This window comes from Gobio gobio (genome assembly GCF_949357685.1).
Source record: "Gobio gobio genome assembly, chromosome: 18".
NCBI classification, from domain to species: Eukaryota; Metazoa; Chordata; class Actinopteri; order Cypriniformes; family Gobionidae; genus Gobio; species Gobio gobio.
In genome coordinates this window covers 7,184,985-7,206,015 of record NC_137111.1, presented here as the reverse complement: position 1 = coordinate 7,206,015, position 21,031 = coordinate 7,184,985, and the positions used below count along the sequence as shown (strand labels likewise).

At 37.8% G+C, this 21,031-nt stretch overlaps 1 protein-coding gene across 1 annotated transcript in view; it reads right to left on the bottom strand.

The window, feature by feature from the left end:
• Positions 1 to 21,031, bottom strand: part of wdr11 (WD repeat domain 11) — a 173,494-nt gene that overhangs the window by 18,630 nt on the left and 133,833 nt on the right. The window contains 5 exon segments of the mRNA XM_079843546.1: positions 8,991 to 9,180; positions 9,346 to 9,411; positions 9,646 to 9,708; positions 20,339 to 20,439; positions 20,441 to 20,448. Of these exon segments, the coding sequence (XP_079699672.1) occupies positions 8,991 to 9,180; positions 9,346 to 9,411; positions 9,646 to 9,708; positions 20,339 to 20,439; positions 20,441 to 20,448 (428 nt within the window).

The window sequence follows — 21,031 nt, the reverse complement described above, 5'->3', positions numbered from 1 at the left end:
TTCCCTCATTTGTAAGTCGCTTTGGATAAAAGCGTCTGCTAAATGACTAAATGTAAATGTTAAGTGTTGTGAAAAGGAATGGAAACATTACAATGTGGTAAATGCTTTACTGTCCCAACTTTTTTTGAAATGTGTTGCAGGTCTGAATGACAGGAAAGGAAGCATATTTACAAATGACATGAAGTTGACCAGACAAAACATGAAATATTTTGTGCTCATATTGTCTGCAATGAAATACAAGTCAAAGTAAATTTAGAAATCACTTCGTTTTCCATACTGTCCCAACTTTTTCTGATTTGGGGTTGTAATATTATTACTGTAACCAGTGGTGTAACTTTGTTTTAAAAAGTGGGTGGGACAGGAGTGTGTGTGAGTTGCTAATACAATGCTATATCAAATATGTACAATAATAATTGCAGAAAAAAAAAAACAATACAATGTCCAGAAAACAATTTCAAGTCAAGTCACCTTTTTTTATATAGCACTTTTTACAATGCCGATTGTTTCAAAGCAGCTTTACAGTGATAACAGGAACATAATGCAACAGAAATTGATTCGGCTTTACAGCGGCTCTGGAGAAAACTAGGGTGGCTATTTCCATAACACCAAAAAGGAGGACACTTTGCGGCATTTAGTGAGGCAAGAATAATTGCATAGGCCTCTGGTGTACTCGCAACTACTATACAATTTCGTCCATCATATCGATGGAATCGTGATACAGTGATTCTGCAATAGCTACTCTATTCATGGCAGACCATTTGATCTACGATATATCTTGAATTAGACCTAAGAGGCAAAAAAAGTGTTTGTTCACAGAATTTGTATTTATTCAAGACAATGTGATGTTTGTTTCAAAAACTGACCACACTGAGATGAACCTGCCTTGCCTGAAAACATAACATTTCTAGACTTATGGAAATAAAAGAAATACATAAATAAACAAATAATCTGGCACAGTGCCAAATCCATGAAACGCGTCTCTACTGCCTTTTGATATAAATTCGTGCTCTTTTGTCCATTCCGGATTAAAAGAGGTCTGACGTTTCAGCATGTTAACGTTATGATATGACGTAGCCATCACATAGTGGAGGCTTGTTTATGTTTTTAACCAATGATATATCAGATATTTATTTGACACCGCTTTCAGCCAATCATTTGTCTGACCAGAGATCTTACCGCATTAGACGCTGTGCTGCTGCTTCCCAATAAAGATTCTAGAGCGGGGGTTTTTAGCAACTTTTCAGCGCAACTCCAAAAATGAGGACACATGAGTGTCTGGCTTGAGACTGAACCGGACAGGGGGCTTAAAATCCGGACTGTCCGGCCAAAATCCGGACGTATGGCCACCCTAGAGAAAACGGTGATGTCATCCAGCTCATTTCAATTATAATACAGTGACAATGCGGGAGGATCAGTAATATAGTTGAAAATGTATTTGAATATTTAGTTGAAAATTTATATTTTTAAGTTTTATGTAAGTTTTATGTTTTATGTATCGACATAGACTTCGTGTTTAATGTATGGAAGCTTGTATCTGCCACAGAATAAAAATTTCAAAAGATAATTGTGACTTTTTATCTCACAAATGTGAGTTTACATCTCACAATTGTGACTTTTCCCTCAGAATTGTGAGATATAAACACGCAATTGCATGTTATAAAGTCAGAATTGCAGGATATAAACTCGATAAAATTCGCACTTACCTTTTTAATTTTTTATTCTGTGGCAGAAACAAGCTTACATATTAATGTTCAAGTGACATTCTTGCATCTACTATAATAAAATGCATTGTTAGTCCCGAAATTCTTCACGTCAATGCATAAATGCATAGATTCGCTGTCAATACTCCCTGATGATCTGGTGGCAGATATTTTTTGTTAAGCTTGTCAGAGGTTCTGGGTCCTAATCCACCCTTGTATGGTTTTCTGCAGCGTGATCATATATCAAGAGCAGGGACACATTGTGTGCTTTTTGTCTTGTGATTTCACAGAAAACAACAGAGAGTCTCTGCAACAGTGTTTATGTGATAGATAGAAGCGCTCGTCTGTGTGTGAAGAGCACGAGCCACAAGAGAATGTTCCGCCACTGATGACAATAGCAACAAATACTCAACATGATTTCAAAAACAAAATATCCCACTGTCAGAATAAACAAACAAACTGGATGTTTCATTTGCATTAGGTACATCCCTGCAGTGAGATGCTCTAAAAAAGTGGTGGGGACAATATCGACCCTGGCTAACACTGCGGGGGAGACACACACCACACTTTGAATAGCAATACAGTCAATTGGTCTGACACTCCAACTGGCCTTTGACCTTCATGCCATTTGGGGGCTTTCACACCGGGCACATCCGAATGCGAGTGCATTTGTTCCCGATGCCCCCTGTGTAGTGTTGGTCTGCTTTCACACTCACTTGACTATCAAACCCCAGTGGATTTGCATTGATCTCACGTCATCACAAATGTGCACATTTTTATTATTTTGGTACTACTATATGCAGCAGAGTGAAGAACTCTTTTGCTACTGTGTGTGTGTGTGTGTGGCATGAAGGTGGCTTTCTGCTGCTTGCAAATGGATATCAACATCAAACTTATATTTAACAAAAGAATTAACAAAAATTATGTTTTGATCTGATCCACATTTAGAGATAAAAGGACTGAGATTATTTGAAACTCTTGTTCCACTGTGAAGAGAAGGTTTCTAAACGTAGATGTACCTTATTGATCCCTCAGGGGACAGTCATATTTTTCCTTATACTGGTAGAGATGAATTTGAATGATCAATTAACACTTCAAATGACACCGACTCGTACAGCTCCATTCTGCTGTTTTTCCGTCACACAAACAGCTCAAATATGCAGTGTGATTTTACAAAGCCACTTTGAAAGCCTTGTAGCCAGGTTTATCTCGCAATATTTTGGAAATCAGCAGATGATGAAATTTGAAATACATGCTTGTGAGAAGCATAACATTATCAGACGGACAGCTTTTCTCAAAAAACTCACATTGGAAAAACAAACTTTGCGAATCGAGCCCTGCGGATAAGTCTCATTGCATTCTGTGCTGTTCACATCTGTAATAATATGGAAGGTAATTTCTCAATTTTGTAGTTGAGAGCTTTACACCTCAGGACAAAACTTGTCCTGCTGCTATCAAAATTAAAAAATTTTTCTTATAAATGGGTCCTTCACGGCTGGCAAAATGGGTTTTCAATAATACCTGCACAGTAGAAAGGCGGGGGGAAAACGTGAACTTGAAATCTGTGCTACCTGACTAGAGAAAAAACGGAGAAAAAAGACTGTTGTCTTCCCTTTTGCCAAATAGGTAGGAAAGCGTCAACTCCCATAATGCACTGGGTGTGTTGCCGTCCAAGGCAACTCCCACCAGTCTGCTATGGATACGCTTACCAGAGTCAAATACTGCCTTGCTTTAGGAAGAAATACTCCTTAGCAAACTTTTAGTCATAATGGTGTCGACTTGAAAGAATTCAAAGAGTAAACGTTTAGCGGAGTGAGCTACTTTCGGTTTCAGTGAAGGATTCAAAGCGTTTTAGGCAGCAGCTAAAGGCTGCACAAATTGTACAAATCTGGAAAAACTTCTGTTTGTAGTCAGCATTTCCAACTGGATGAACACAAACATAGTGTTTAAGGCCAAACGGAGGGGGAAAAGTGAAAGAAACTGCCGTTCTGTCAGTTCCGCCCATCCTCCAAAGCAAAACAGTGCCACGCACATGTAAGAAAGCTGTCTTCCATAGTCTTTCATTTTCACCATAATGCTGTTTAAAGAATAGACCTGGTACAAAATGTTTGTTTAGTTTATTTCAGTGATTAGCATACCATTACAATAACAGCTTTGTCAACATTAATACAAACATGCGGAAGTATAATCTGTAGTTTTCATGAACGCCCTGAGGCTATCAAAAGTCCACCGGATGATGTGTTTTGCTGACAAATATGACTGTTGTCTTCCATTTTGCCAAATAGGTAGGAAAAGTTCAACTCCAATAATGCACTGGGTGTGTCGCCGTCTAAGGCCACTCCCACCAGTCTGCTATGGATACGCTTACCAGAGTCAAATACCGCCTTGCTTTAGTAGGAAATACTTCTTAGCAAACTTTTAGTCATAATGGTGTCGACTTGAAAGAATTCAAAGAGTAAACGTTTAGCGGAGTGAGCTACTTTCGTGAAACAAAGCTGAAACAAAGCTGCAAAAACGGGCCCATGTTTGCAGCCATAAAGTGATCAAAAGTCTGATTATTAATGAGAGTTGGTAATCTATGGCACTATGGACGGCAACGACCATTGTCTATGTGACAAAGTTGAGTAGAATATACGACAGATGTGACCTGGAGCAGTAAGTAACCTCATAGTAAACGTCCAGAACACCCAGATATCAACACCGTATGAACTACACAGAAGTCTCAGTGCATCAATAACAACATGGCAGGCCTTATTGACAGCATAGCAACGCCCTGGCGATCACACACAACAACTCTGATACTGGAGTAAAGGGCATTAAGTTTTGCACTCACAAGCGACAAAAACGTAATTGTTTTACTGTTGATAATGGTGCAGCAATTACGCGCTTTTTCTCACAATAAAGCAAGTGAGTTCTGTATAACGAAGTGTTTTTAATTTTAGGTGTAAACTGCACAAATGACAAATAACTCAAATAACATGACAGCCTCTCTCCATTTAGGAAGAATAGCTGGCTATTATAATTAAACCCCTGAAGTCCTGCTGAATATTGATGTGTTAATATTCAGAGAGTCTCTCTCTCACTGAAGACCTCTCAAGAATCATTGTGTCATAAACTCACTAGCTTCTAATCCCAGTCTAATTACTAATGCTCCATTGATGCCATTCAGTAAATTGTAGAAATGAAGTAGATGTGAGTGGTGCTTTCTCATCCTGGCACAATGGTAGGGCGTTTTGGGTTGTTGCTTGTCCAAAGTGTCTCTATATCCTTGTTCAGACTGTCAGTCCAAATCTGATATAAATGTCTACACTGTATCACAACTGTTCAGATGTGATTTGTGTGTCCTGTGGCTCTGCTTTGGTTTCCAATGCAATGACACTGCAAAAACAACATTTGCAATGTAATGCGCCGTGCAGTGAAGAAACCTCACCACTGGACCACAGAGATGTCTCCATTCTATTTTCATTTTCTGTGTGACCTGCACATTGACAACAACACAACGTCGCCTAGTTTCTGCATCGATATCTGATGTGTTTACATTTTACATGGCATGAGAAAGTGACATATAGGCAGAAAAGCTGAAATCCGCAGAGCAGTCGGACTGAAAAAGATTCCCAGAAATTTGATTTGATTAGGCTTTCAAAACACATATGAATGCAGCTTGAAATGGATTTATAAAAATCACATTTCATGTGATAATTTGCCATTCACACTTGCTAAATATGATCGGATTCCAATCAGATATGCACAAAAATCAGATTTGGACTGACAGTGTAAATAAGGCTTCTGTTATTCTTAGTTAGTATAGCTCTGTTCTCTTCTTCGATGCACATGGACATGCACATTTTTTTTTTTGCCTGGAAGTCCACCTGGGTCGTTTCTAAGAATAGGCGAGGGGCGTCAATGAGTGTCGCAACAGCTGTGGTATTGGGGGAAAAAATTGGTGTTCTGTTCTGTTCATCTGTGAAAATGTTATCAATTGATCTCGAAATCCTGTGAAATATTTTGAATAATCATAGCATTATTTGAATAAAATGCATTTATTGCTATCTCAGATGTATTATCTTTTGTATTATATTGAATTAAACTCTAAAACGTTTAAAAAATACTGAGAATGTCATTAAAGCCTTTATTTTTGTTCACATAATTATAGGGCAGAATCTGACAAATTCATGAGAAGGCAATGGCAAATAATATTCTGTTTTTCGTTTGGTAAAGTTAATATAGAATTTGTCTAATGTGCTTATTGTGTGTGTATGTATGTATGTATGTATGTATGTATGTATGTATGTATGTATGTATGTATGTATGTATGTATGTGTGTATGTATGTATGTGTATATATATATATATATATATATATATATATATATATATATATATATATATATATATATATATATATATATATATATATATATATAAATAATTTTACACATTTTGTTTATACAAGAGATTATTATTAATTTAAAACACTAAATTTATTTTACAATATGTGTAACTGCGTGCATATGATTGACATGGGAGGAAAACCAAGTAATTTTTTTTATTAGTGATCAAGAAGTGTGTAGATTTTAAAAATTAATGATCAATCAGGAATCTATATTGTACACTAGAAACAAATCAATTATTGTTTGGCACAATTGGACGCATCAATCATGCCCGTAACATAAACAGTGTTGGACGAGTTACACACCAAAGCTAATACTTTGAAATAGGGGTTTGTTCAAATCCCTAATACTAAGTATGAGCAATTATAATAACCATACATACAGTGCATCCGGAAAGTATTCACAGCGCTTAATTTTCCCCACATTTTGTTATGTTACAGCTTTGGGATTACAAATTTTAGAAAGTACATTGCATTTAGCATTTTAGGTAAAAATTATGATATCAGATGAATTAGTCTGCTATGCAAATCTTCCAGACCTGTTTTACTGATTTCAGAGGGTTTCAGAGGATTTCAGAGGGATTTCTAGCAAGGGTCTCCTTTCCTGCCAGACCTGTTTTTCTCTATTGTGTTTTAAATGAGTCAGATCACTGAGATCCCACCTTTTGGAGCCCAGACGTTGCCCCTTTTGTCTTTAATGGCTCTGGGATGGCTCTTGGAATTGGAGTTCCTGGCCAGTATCAGCATGCGAATAGTTATGCTGATTCAATGGGACTGGTAGGGATTTCATAGTAAGGGTGTGTCCTTTTTACCTATACAACATTTGCATTGTATTGTTCAGAGTGTCTCCTCCTCTGCTGTATAACCCCTCCCCCTGAAATGTAGATAAATTGCATTATTTTGTACTGTTAAATCAGACTGTTTTCGGACGACCTGCAGCACAGAGTTCTCATTAATCACTTCTGTTTGATCCTGACGTCTCCTGGTCTCTACTTCAAGAAACAACAGAAGTTCACAACACAGCCTTATTCCAAAAGATTCAATTCATTATTTTTTTTCATAATTCTACAAACAATACCCCATATTGACAACGTGAAAGAAGTTTGAAATATTTGCACATTTATTTAAGAAAGAAAAAAAAATCACATACTGTACACAAGTATTCACAGCCTTTGCTCAAAACGTTGTTGAAGCACCTTTGGCACCAATTACAGCCTCAAGTCTTTTTGAGTATGATGCTACAAGCTTGGCACACCTATTCTTGGGCAGGTTCTCCCATTCTCCTTTGCAGGACCTCTCAAGCTCCATCAGGTTGGATGGGGAGCGTCAGTGCACAGCTATTTTTAGGTCTCTCCAAAGATGTTCAATCGGGTTGAAGTCTGGGCTCTGGCTGGGCCATTCAAGAACATTCACAGAGTTGTCCTGTAGCCACTTCTTTGTTATCTTGGCTGTGTGCTTAGGGTTGTTGTCCTGTTGGAAGAGGAACCTTCGCCCCAGTCTGAGGTCCAGAGCGCTCTGGAGCAGGTTTTCATCAAACTGCATTCATCTTTCCCTCGATCCTGACTAGTCTCCCAGTTCCTGCCGCTGAAAACCATCCCCACAGCATGATGCTGCCACCACCATGCTTCACTGTAGGGATGGTATTGGCCAGGTGATGAGCATTGGCTGGTTTCCTCCAGACATGACGCTTGCCATTCAGGCCAAAGAGTTCAATCTTTGTTTCCTCAGATCAGAGAATTTAGTTTCTCGTGGGCTGAGAGTCCTTCAGGTGCCTTTTGGCAAACTCCAGGCGGCCTGTCATTTACCTTTTACTGAGGAGTGGCTTCCCTCTGACCACTCTACCATACAGGACCGATTGGTGGAGAGCTGCAGAGATGGTTGTTCTTCTGGAAGGTTCTCCTCTCTCCACAGAGAAACGCTGGAGCTTTGTCAGAGAGACCATCAGGTTCTTGGTCACCTCCCTGACTAAGGTCCTTCTCCCCCGATTGCTCAGTTTGGCCGGGCGGCCAGCTCTAGGAAGAGTCCTGATGGTCCAAACTTCTTCCATTTACAGATGATGGAGGCCACTGTGCTCATTGGGACCTTCAATGCTGCAGAAATGTTTCTGTACCCTTCCCCAGATCTCTGCCTCGATAAAATCCTGTCTCAGAGGTCTACAAACAATTCCTTGGACTTCATGGCTTGGTTTGTGCTCTGACAGGCACTGTTATTTGTAGGACCTTATATAGACAGGTGTGTGCCTTTCCAAATCATGTCCAATCAACTGAATTTACCACAGGTGGACTCCAATCAAGTTGTAAAAACATCTCAAGGATGATCAGTGGAAACAGGAGCACTTGAGCTCAATTTTGAGTGTCATGGCAAAGGCTGTGAATACTTATGTACACTTTTTTTGTTTTTTATTTTTTAACACATTTGCAAATATTTAAAACAAACTTCTTTCATGTTGTCATCATGGGGTATTGTTTGTAGAATTGAGGAAAAACATAATGAATTTAATCGATTTTGGAATAAGGCTGTAACATAACAAAATGTGTTAAGAGTGAAGCGCTGTGAATACTTTCCGGATGCACTTTATATGCATATTTTATCAAACAGCCATAACACCCCCCCCAAAAATAACAAAAACAATAACAATGTAGGGAAAATGACGTCCACGCCACACACACACACACACACACACACACACACACACACATCATACTATTCCACCACTGATTTTCCACTTGGCTACAGTTGGAAACGGTGACAAAAGCCCAAAATCTGAGGGAAACCGGTGTTCGCTCACAATCACTATGATTTTTTTAATTATTGCTACAAGGACTCAAAGCATTTTTGGTTCTTAGGCTGTCCATAATTTCCATATCCATGTATTGTTCAGTACATGTCAGCAGCTCATACCTGGAAGAAGGAGCTTTCACATAGGGTGTCATGACAGATGTCCAGGTGGCTGCCAGGGGTGCTCTGGGGGCCCTCTGCTGCGGTTTGGCCTTCTGGGGCAGGTCCGCTGGGATGGCAGCTCTGGGAAAAGGACTGGATGTAATGAGAAGCCACCGTCCAGAACTGAAGGTCTGATTCATCCCCAAACAGCCTGATAAAATATTAATAATAATGAGAGGAACTCCAAGGCAAAAACATCAACAACAAAAGGTGAAGGTGCTTGGGGCACTACATTTGTATAATTAGAAGATCTTTACAAATACAGTAAGGTTTAAAGCTGAACTAGAATGAATTAAACTGCTGAACTGACACTTACCGAGACACAAGGAGGCAGCGTTGCAGCAAGTTCAGTTTGGGATCCTGGAGAACGCTTTTGATGTCACTGAGTGAGACAAAAAAACTAGTTAGACATGACCCAGAATGAAAGCATCATGTGAGAGAGGGCGTCATGCGCTTTTAAAAAGCTCTTCACAAAAAACAGTGCGAGCTATTTGAGGATAATTGTGTCCCTGCTTTTATTTATAGGTACTTCTTTGAAGGCAAAATATGGCCATACTTGAATTACAGAATAATTATAGAAAAACAGTGCTGCGCTCTTTTCTGGGTGTGAACATACTTAGAAAGAGAGTTGAGCTGTTCCTGGATCAGTCCCTTGATTTCATCTTTTTCTACGTAGTCTCTAAGGATGGAAGCACACAATACAAGTCAGCAGAGTTCAAAGGGTTCATCTTTTGTCTGGAATCAAGTTGCTGTTCATTTGTAAAAAGGCCTGTTCTCACCAAATTCGATACGAATAGATTAAAACAGACAAAACTGTCCAAACAGGGTTATCACCCATATTGATTAATCAATAGATTTCTATGACTTTTCTAAGACCCTTTGAAGCCTTCATTAAACTTCAAATCGTTTAAGAATAGCAACCCTCTACAGCCACACTAGTATTTTTTTATTTATTTACTTGCCAGATTTTTACATGGAATGCAAGAACAATGCAAATGACATTATTTATAGGGTTAGTTCACCACGACCCAAGTATACAATGTAAAACGACACTGCATAGTCTTTACTGTATAAATGAAATATAGATGAATCCATATTAAAGTTATTTAATCAAGAGCAGTGAGCAATTGTTTTGCAGTGAGTCTTTTGACAGCCGCAGGAATATTAGCCTGATGTCACTTTAAGACATAACGCACGGATCCAATACACTGTTGCACATGCGTTGTCTTTCTCGACTGTTTATGTTCACTATAACCGACTATGGACTATCAGTTTTCGCGTGCTCTAAAGGCAATTTCACACCGCACAGACAAATGCCAACAAACACGTTTGTTGGGTTTGTCGGATCAGTGTGTTACCCCTGTTGGCGTCTTTTGCCATTGGTCGGGATCGTTTTCCCCCAACTGAACATGTTCAATCAGCGTTTTTCTGTGTCAATTGGGTAGGGCTGGGCACCGAACGGCGATACTTTTATGGTATCGAACGAAAAACTCTGATACTATGAGTATCGAAAAATGATTGATCTTTCGGTGCCAAATTTCGGTTCCAAAAGCAAAGCGGTTGTGTCTGTGTGAGCCTGTAGCATACTTGCATGTAAGGACCTAAAGCACCGATGATTGGCTGTCCACCACCCCGTGGCCCCGTGAGGGTTTTTTTCGAAGATACTCACAGTCACACAACACAAGTGTAGTTGTTTTTTCTCATGTGTTCTACCGCGTCGTTTTACAATTCCAAAGAGGTCTAAAGTGTGGCTACAGTTTATAAAAGTGGATGCCGAGTCAGCAAAGTGCAACATATGCGATAAGAGTATTACAACCAAAGGCGGCAATACCACCAATTTAATGAAGCATTTGACCATGCACGGTCGGTATCAATATTAAGGCAGAAAGTTGCACGGTATTCGACTGTAAAAAGATGGGACCAGAGGAGCCTTTCACCTCATCGCAGTCAAACCCGCCCCCGCCAACATCATCTGGCATTTCTGGGATTGTAGCAGGCAGGGCTTGACATTAACACCCGGTAGATTTCAGCTGTGGCGGGTAAAGCAGCCACTCTCACTAGCCACTTTGGCGGGTTGAATATAATTTCAGCCTACAGCCAAATTAAATGCCAAGACCGTCGTATCACAAAATTACAATTCTTTATCGATTAACTTGCAGTTAGTGAAGGCGGGATAGGCGGAATCGCGCTGAATGACACACAACAGAAGCGCTCTCTCTGTCGCACGCGCGATCAGTTCTCCATGCGCCTTAATAGTCAAATACACACGCACACAGATCACAAAATGTTCATCGTGTGGAGTATCTCGCATAAACACAGTCGGTTATGGCTTAAGTGTACGTAAACGGGTGGGTAATAACTGGATATGTGTCAGAATATTACGTCCATGTATTCAGCAGCCCGATTAAATACCTGTCTGTCATTAATGTTAATCAACTACAGATGTTAAATAAATGTATACATATTAAATAAGCCTGACAAAAGATTTTTTTAAATGTACTATTGTTAAAAAACATTTGCTAATTTGTTCTTTTATATAGCCTAACAAAAATAACTCATATCATATTAAATTTCTCATATTAGCCTATGCCCATATTGCCCAGCCAACCAGCTGATAAACAATGAAGTCTTGATTTGGGTGGTCACTGCATTTGAAAGTTTAAAAGGGTTTTAAATCTTATAAATCAAGTAAAATGACTCAAAATCAAGTAATTTAAGCATGTCAAAGTCAACTTTGATCACATAAAATGTAATTTCCAAATGGCAAAATTGTGGCCAGTGACCCTGGTCAAACCCTGGTAGCAGGTAAGAAAGATCACCTTTTTTAGCACCCCCATCCAAAAAGCACAACCAGTTTTATTAATATTGTTACCCTGAGTGAGAAGTGTTACCAGAATTTGTTTTAATTAAGGTGAAAAATAAAAGTTTTGTGTTTAATGTATTTTTGTTGATGTTGAAATGGATTTTAAAACATATGGTATCAGAAAAAGTATCGTTAGGAACTGGTATCGAAACTGAGGTCAGGGTTTTTCCTGGGTCAAAAAACACACACACACACACACACACACACACACACACACACACACACACACACACACACACACACACACACACACACACACACACACACACACACACACACACACACACACACACACACACACACACACACACACACACACACACACACACACACACACACACACACACACACACACACACACACACACACACACACACACACACACACACACACACACACACACACACACACACACACACACACACACACACACACACACACACACACCCTACCCACGTGATCTGCGAGCGCAATACTAACAATAAAAAAAAAAAATGCTAGTCATTTTGATCATCTTATTTTGATATCTTATATTGTATGATCTCCGATGTTTGTTTCTTTTGTTCCTAATTTTTTACACTATTTACAGATAATTTTTTGGGTATATAATCATTTCAATATTAAAAAGTAGCATTAAAACTTAACAAATAGCCTAATTTTCTGCCATATACAATTTAATAAAATTATCAGCTAGCTAACAACAACTTTGTTCTGGTTTCACTTCACTCCAGTCTAAATGATTTATTTTACTACACATTGTAAACAGAAACGAGCTGAAATACTGTGGATAATTAAAAATAATTCTTACTATCCAGTATCTCACTCTTGCTAAATGCGGTAAGCACACTTGTGTTCTCATTTCAGATGTGTTCTGAGTAAATTATTAAACTGATTCGTGAGTTCAGTGTTGGACAGATCCGTTCTTTTAACCAGTCGTTAAAATGATTCGGTTCAAATGAGTCATTAGGTGGCGAATCTGACATAAGCAGGCGCGTTGTGTGCGAATCCCGTCTGTTAGAACATTACAAAAGATGTCAACACACAGAAAACACTTCATAACTGGATATGATTTGTTTCCCGATTATTGAAAGTATGCTTAATGTCAGCTGGTCAGAGAAGAGTCAACGTTTTTTGAGCGCAATTCAAACCCAGCGGTAATTCTAGGAAAAAATTGTCCGAATGTGCCACGTGAACATGGATTCGGTCTTCCGACCTTTTGATTTGGATTAATATATGAAATATGAGAGAGCTAACACAGTGATTATTTTGACGACCCAGAGAGTGCCCGTGGGGGATCGGAGCTCTCTGATCGTTCTCTCTGTTATATGCGCCCTGTCACAAGCGCAGGAGTCATCTATTCTACATCACTCATGAATCAATTACTCATCAAATTAGGCTTTGGCGGGACAAAATTAGTTTTGGCGGCAGCCAAAAAAATTTAAATGCAGGAAAACCCTGTGAGTTATCGAAATTGGCATCGGATCAAAAGATTTTGAACAATACCCAGCCCTACAATTGGGTCAGTGTGAACTTAACAGTTATTTTTCATAAATTCTAAATCCAATGGCCAACTTGTTTGTTGGTGTTTGTCTGTGCAGTGTGAATTGGGCTTAAGACGCAGCTTTCTGGTGTGTGTTTCAAATGTGTGCACACAAAATATATACAGCGGCTGAGTACCGAACAGAGTTCTTTTTCGCGTCTTCTTGCGCTTGAATGTTTAAATTGGCAAGGCTTAAAAATATGTGCAATTGATAAACTTTCATGAAGATGCAGCACTGGCCCGATCGGGACAGTAGCCGTGTTTCCATTACAGATTTGTGCAAAACTTTTGTGATATTTTTTAAATGTCAATAAAAAAATATTGCGAAATGACGGCATTTACATTAACCGATGTTATGTGACTAAAACTTTTCTTTAAAAGTTTTTTTCTTGCGATAAGTCATTCCAAAATTATGCCACGTTTGTTGGTAGGTTTATGTATATCCCAGTCACCTAACTAGCCTTTATTTTTAATGGAAGGAGACGTAGGTGTGTTTCCCAAGCATTAATGGCATGGAAAGCACCTTATACTTGGGAGCGGACACGTATGAGGTGTTTGTGGGTGTTTCTCCCTCATTTCTGCTTCAAGGTCTTAGTGATAATTTGTGGCATTTCTTTGTTGTTTAGCATCCAGTATATTATATTGTCTTTTATGAGTTTAATAAAGAGCTCTGTCTCGTCTTCTGTCCGACATACGGCGTCATCTTTAAAGAATGATTGTCTTTTACGTACGCCAGGCGACCTGTAAATGCAAAAACATGTTTCCATTGCAGTTTAGAGAAAATTTCCTTTTTTGAATTGCCTGAAAATCCACCTCATGCGAGCGTAAAAACTTTTTTTTTGCTATATATGGGAGTTTTTGTGAAATTGATGCGTTTCCATTGGCCGTATTTTCGATTCGCAATTTCAATTCGAGCAATTTGATGGGTAATGGCGCGGCTAGTGACAGTTCTGTCAACTCTTGGCCATTGAGCCCTGCCTTTAGATCCAGTGCGTCAATTCTCTTTACGTGCCATGTGTAACCAACAGTGTAAACATGTGAGAGAAAGTGTCTCAGCGACATTGTGTAAAGCTCAGCAGGCAATGAAATTATATGTGCGCTAAACGTATTTTTTGCCTCTAACTCAATCACAGGCAAGTGAAATCGTACAATTTCAAAGACATCAACTATTTCATAAAAAAAAAATAACAGTGTGAAATTTGGTCGCATATGCGACAGATTTACTCACATTGTAGAGGGTTATATAGATTTAAACAATTATACTTAGTGTGTAAATATCTCCAATAAGACATTAAACAGCATTTGTAACATGCTATTACAAGACTTTAACTTTATAAAATCTCTCAAAAAAGCTAAATATAGGTGAGTAAGAAAGGACAAAGGTTTTATATAATTTTCCAGATGAGGAAATCACAATTCAAGAATTCACTCTGGGAATCTGAAAATCTATTCACAGAATTGTATCTAAAAGCCTCAAAAATAATGAAAAAAGTATCATACAATATATCTGTGTGAAGGCATTCATAGAGAAGCACATTTCCCTTTAAAACATTTATATGCATGTCTGAGAACTTTGTGAATTTTATATTAAACTCTCTGAAGCATGAAATATGAAATCACGAAAGAAAAAGTTTCTTGTTCTTCAAAACAAGAATATAATCACTTGTGTAATTTTGAGAGATTTACACATTTGTCAACTGCGAAATAAAAACTTTCCGAACAGAATGTGATGAAGCACGACCCCTAATTGCTTGCTGAAATGATTGGCTTGTGGGGAGGATTTACTCTACACAAGCACTCAACATGAGCAATATTTTTAATATTTTAAATTCCTGATATTTTCAGGTTGTCCATGACCACAAGAACCCTGTAGGAGTTAATATTTAAAACGGGAAAAACCCAAGTGGATAAAATTAATGAATAAGAATCAATATGCCATTTTTGCAACTGCAGGAAAGATGTTTTGCACGTTCACATGAACGGGTAGGGGTGTCTCGCATCTCTTTTGGCTGGAATGGTAGGGGTAATGGGAAGAGCCAGATAGCCCTTCAAACGAAGATTTTTCAGGATCACACTTCAAACGAAGGGGTAGGGCTGTGCGATATTGAAGAAAAATGCCATATGCAATAGCTTGTTAAATAATGCGATATTCAATATGCGATACGATATTGCTTTAAGTGTGTAAAATCTATTTAAATTATATAAAAAAAATGATTTAAAAACTGAGAATGATACCATTTATGTGTTTAACATTCTTTCTGGGAAAAGAAAGCATCGCTACAACTTCTGAAAATGACCAGCAGTGTTTCAGCAAAAACGAATGTCACAGATCTGACAATATAATTTTAACATCAATGTAAACAAACGAAAAATGTAATGCCAATATTTAAATACCAAAACTCTTTGACTTGGTAATATATAGTTATATCAACCTAAAACTTAACATCAAGAACATCCAGGTAAACAAAGACACCTGAACTAGGGGTGGACGATAATTTTTGTTATTTTCATTTATCTTTACTATAAAACAAAAAAAATAAACTAAAAACGGTAGTCTTCACATGAATTAAATATACACTGATACACAATAAAGCTACAAAGGTTATTCAGCCGGTGATTTCAGTGATTTTCTCTTTATCTTTTGTTGTTTGACAGACAGCAGCAGGTTTACTGTATTAGCAGGTTTACTGTATTAGCAGGTTTACTGTATTAGCAGGTTTACTGTATTAGCAGGTTTACTGTATTAGCAGGTTTACTGTATTAGCAGGCTGTCACTTTAAGACCTAATACACGGATCCTATTGACACACATTCGGTTTTTTTCCCCAACTGAAATTGTTCACTTAAAGCATAACCGACTGTGTTTACATGAATACTCATCAAGACAGCGATTTTGACATAACAGTGTGTGTGTTTGACAGTTTTGTTCACACGTTTTCAGAGTGGCGGCTTGTGCGCACGTTTCGGTGTGTGTGTGTCAGACAGCGTGAGACTCCAATTTAGGGATGAAACGATTACCGGTTTCACGATAAACCACGATAAAATTTAGTGACGGTTAGTAATATCGTATAAAATTGTATTATGATTAAAACCGCGTGTGATTATCACTATTGTGAAAACTCGCTGTAAATCTTGTCCAGTCAGCATCAGTCTGGCAGCGCACCGCTGTTTTTGAATGAGAACAAATGGCAGAAGGCAGTGACAGCACTCGGGGGATTGTTCAGACTTCTAAAAGGACCAAATCTGAGGTGTGGTCATATTTTGGCTTTTACAAAAGTCCTGAGGGAAACTTAATCGAAGATGGTCACCCTGTCTGCAGAACATGACAGAATAAAGTGGCTGTAGGGAAACACTTCAAAACTACGAACGCAAGGCAAGTGGACTTTGACCTCAATATCAAAACTACGTCTGGGAAATAATAACGTGAAGCGAACAAACAAATTCAGACAAGACTAAGGTGACATTTAAGGGATAATAATCAGGGCTTGACATTAACAACCGCCATTCGCGGGTGTAACGTTATTTCGGCTGCACACTAGCCACTCTGGCTGTTGGACTTATTATAGTCTTCTCAAAAGCCATCTGTTAATCGCGTTGCACATTATAACCACTCACACGTGTTTCTATTGAGTTTATGAATGCAATGTCTCATAATCAGAGGCGTTCAGATTAGCCGGAGTTATGTTCAGAGCGCGTGCCGCTCTCACTCGCTGAAATCTACACTCAAAGCAGAGATAAACGTGCGATGTACGCAGGAGATTAATTCCTCATACAGTGGATGACTGTTTCTGTTCTATTTCAGCAGCGAAAATGGTTTAAAAAAACTCAGCAGAACCACAGCGCATCTGATATGACTGGCATAACGCAGGCGAATTTAGGGACCGTCTCTAAAGTTACATACAACATTGGTAACGTTATACACGTTTCAAACTTCAATAGCATTTGAAGAGAATGACAGTCATAAAACTGACTGTTAAGTGATCATTTAGGTGTCAGGTATGATGCACACATTTTGATATTTAATAAAATAAACTCTCAAATCATATGGATATGCATTATTTCACTAGGATACTGTTTGCGCTCTAACACAAAATATGCTAGATTTAAATCCATCATTGCTGAACACTGATGAGAATATTGCATGAGAATATATTTACAGAGATAATATTAGAGATTATATTTACGACAAATTATTATTATTTATGTGTTATGCGTTGCTATTGCTGACGGCCATTAAGGAAGGAAATCCCACAGAATCTAGCTTAAAAAAGTGCATAGAGCTGCTTTAGTTATTTGTTGTTTGTTGATTTTCAAATATAAAACTTGTTGAAATGTTTTAGGTGAATGCATCTGTTCTTTTTGAACACTTTCATCTCGTTTGAACAAAACCGTGATAATATTGATAACCGTGATAATTTGGGTCACTATAATCGTGATGTTAAATTTCCATACCGTTTCATACCTACTCCAATTAGTTGTTTTTCGCAAGTTATTGCATTTAATAACTCTGTTTAACGTCAAGCAAGTCACATAAGTAACTGTCGTGTGCTCAGTCTATTCTCTGCAATATGCGTCGACCTAAAACGTACACTTTTCACAATGTTGAAGTAGCCTATTGAAATCATTCAGATATTGCGTGCCATTGCCATATGTACATTTGCAATATTTAGATAATTTCTATATATTGTGCAGTCCTACTAAGGGGTATGATGAATTTCCCAGCATACCCGACTACCATGCTTCTATAATGCGTGTAGTGATGTCGTCACTCGGGATCGATCACTTGTGTGTTGTTTGTTAAACAAGCTATTTAAGTGACGTCACGTCACTAACGTGAACATAAATTAATAATACAGTTAAAATAAATACCTGGCATTCCTTCATAAAGCAGTCGCTACATCACGTATCGTCTGTAAACTCTTGCGTTACCAACTCTTGTGGCCGGCACTGAATCAAACAGTTAACAAAGAGAATATTTGCCACTCTGTTTCAAGGAAAATAGACTTGGGATTGGGCCTTAGGTTTATAAATAGTAAATGTACTGCACATCCGTAAATGTACAAGCAACGTGTTTTTAATCTACATGACGATGAAGCTTCACTGACAATAACTTGTTTATTTTCACTTTGCTCAGCATTTCACTGAGATGTTCTTGTCTCTATAAAAACTGTGTGCCAGATGGAAAGGTCTGGAGTGCAGAAATTAAAACGTTCAACATCTCAAAAGTATTCAACTTGGAAGCACATTAAGCTTTAACTGGGAACAGCTAATACATGATAGGTCATGTTTATGTGTATAAAACTCGGAGAGAGTGTTTGCTCATTCCTGTCAGTGCTGTGCACCCTCGATTTCAATGCCATTTTTACTGTTTACTAAACTAATTAGGTCAACGGTGTGATTCCTGGTTGTAAGAGTAAAGGTAAATAATATATTTTGATTTTATAATGCCTTGGTGATCAGTTATTGTGTCTCGTATTTGATGTTATTAATGGGGTTTGTATTTCATGAAAATCAACAGGCTACCTTCAAACCATCAGAAATGTTGAAAATCAGCAAGTACCAAAAAGAAAGTACTGGTTCTTGTACTCAGTGAAAAAAATCCCTACACAAAAAAAAGTTGGATCAAACTTTAGTTTAGGGTCCAATTCTAAACTGTCACCGTCCCGCTGGCGGGACAACCTGGCACTCTTTTTTTGATCGCCTTTTTTTCGTATCATATATTTTAGTAATTATCATAAATTAGGTATAATTCGAAAGCTTACGAACTCAAAATTCATCCTGTGAAAACGTTGTAAAATTGGACGTTGCGTTACCATGGAAATTGGTACATTTAAATTATTCTAGCTGGCTCCTCCCCTAGTGGGCGGTTTCATGTTTCATATTACAACATGTTTATAATAAAAATCTTTTCTAATCTTGACAAAACACATATCGTCGGAAAGGTCTGAGTCTCAAGGTTCCATATTTGTTGACCGTTTTGTGATGGAAAGTGACATTTGGACAAAAATTTACAGGATAATGCATCAAAAAATAATCAATGGAATGTGGATGATACCCGGTGGCTATTTTTTGGTATAGCGCCTCAACAAAATTTTCAATTTTTTTGTGATCAACTTCAAATTTGGAACACAACTTGGCTAGACATATGGCTGTGATTTTATAGTAATTTTAGATTAAAACATTTTAGTAAAATATATATTTTATATAAAATAAAAAATATTTAGTACAGTATTTAATATTTACAGTAAATTTAAACTTCCATAACTTTTTCAACATATTTTTAATTGCTTTCACTTCAGCAACATTCTGCCGAGTGTCTGCTTTAAAACAAGACCAAACTTAGGTCTATATTCCAAAGCATTCTTGAATTACAGCCCTTTAAGTTTGGATAGTCCATTTTCATGTGTATTCTCAAAAATGGGGTGACAGTTAAGGGGTTAACTCACTATTTAACTACAACTTTTGCTCCAAAAACTCTTAATTACTGCTTATTAATAGTTAGTAAGATAGTTGTAAAGTTTAGGTATTGGGTAGGATTAGGGATGTAGAATATGGTCATGCAGAATAAGACATTAATATGTGCTTTATAAGTACTAATAAACAGCTAATATTCTAGTAATATGCATAATAATAAGATACTAGTTAATAGTGAGAATTGGACCCTAAACTAAAGTGTTACCAAACGTTTTCTTTTATGAATGCAGATTTTTTTTTTTTAAACTAGACTTTTTATTTCTCTCATATCTCTGCTCTAACACCTAAGGAGTAAAACCATTGTGCCTAAAGGTCAGATTTTGTCAGTGGTTTCAGTGAAGACATAGTTATCACAACAGACTAGAGGAAAATGTGCTGTGAATGACTTTTGAATGGAAACGGAATGTGACAGAATAATGAAGCCGTCACGTACATTTGAGTGATGTCCATGGTGAATGAATCGGACCACGGCTGCAGCAGCAGAAAGGCCTTCAGCGTGAGAGCAGCACGTGGCAGCAGAAGATAGGGACACCACAACTGGATCTGAAACAGAGAACACAGAGCAGTGTTCATTTCGTTGAAGAATCATTTTCGTTAACAAACATTTCATTGACGAAAATGAGACGATATCTAAATAAAAAAACAGTTTTGGATGACAAAAACTATGAGGAAAATCTACTGTAATTTTCGTCAACGAATAAAAACGAGAGGAAAATGTTAGGGAGGGACGATAAGGGAAGAGATCCAGTCAGAACTGATCGTCCTGTGTAACACATTTGAGTTATAATGTGCGGATCTAACGGCGGGAAAACACGCCGCCTGTTGAGCTTCTACAGGCTCACGTGATAGCGCTTCAGAGCAGCTCAATTGATGATCGCCCAGATCACTGGATCACGCTTCTCCCCAAACTTAAAAAAAAAATTAAAATTAATCAGTAACTCTTAAAGCCTTATGTAATAATGCATTATAACTGTATACACAATATGGATTATATCTCTTCATAAATGTTAACCAAAAGGGTAAAATGCATTATAATATTTGCAGACTCCTTGAAATTGGTCAACTATCACGTGTTTTAATGCTTTATACTTTCTAAAGGTGTGTTCAATGAATAGATAAGTATTAT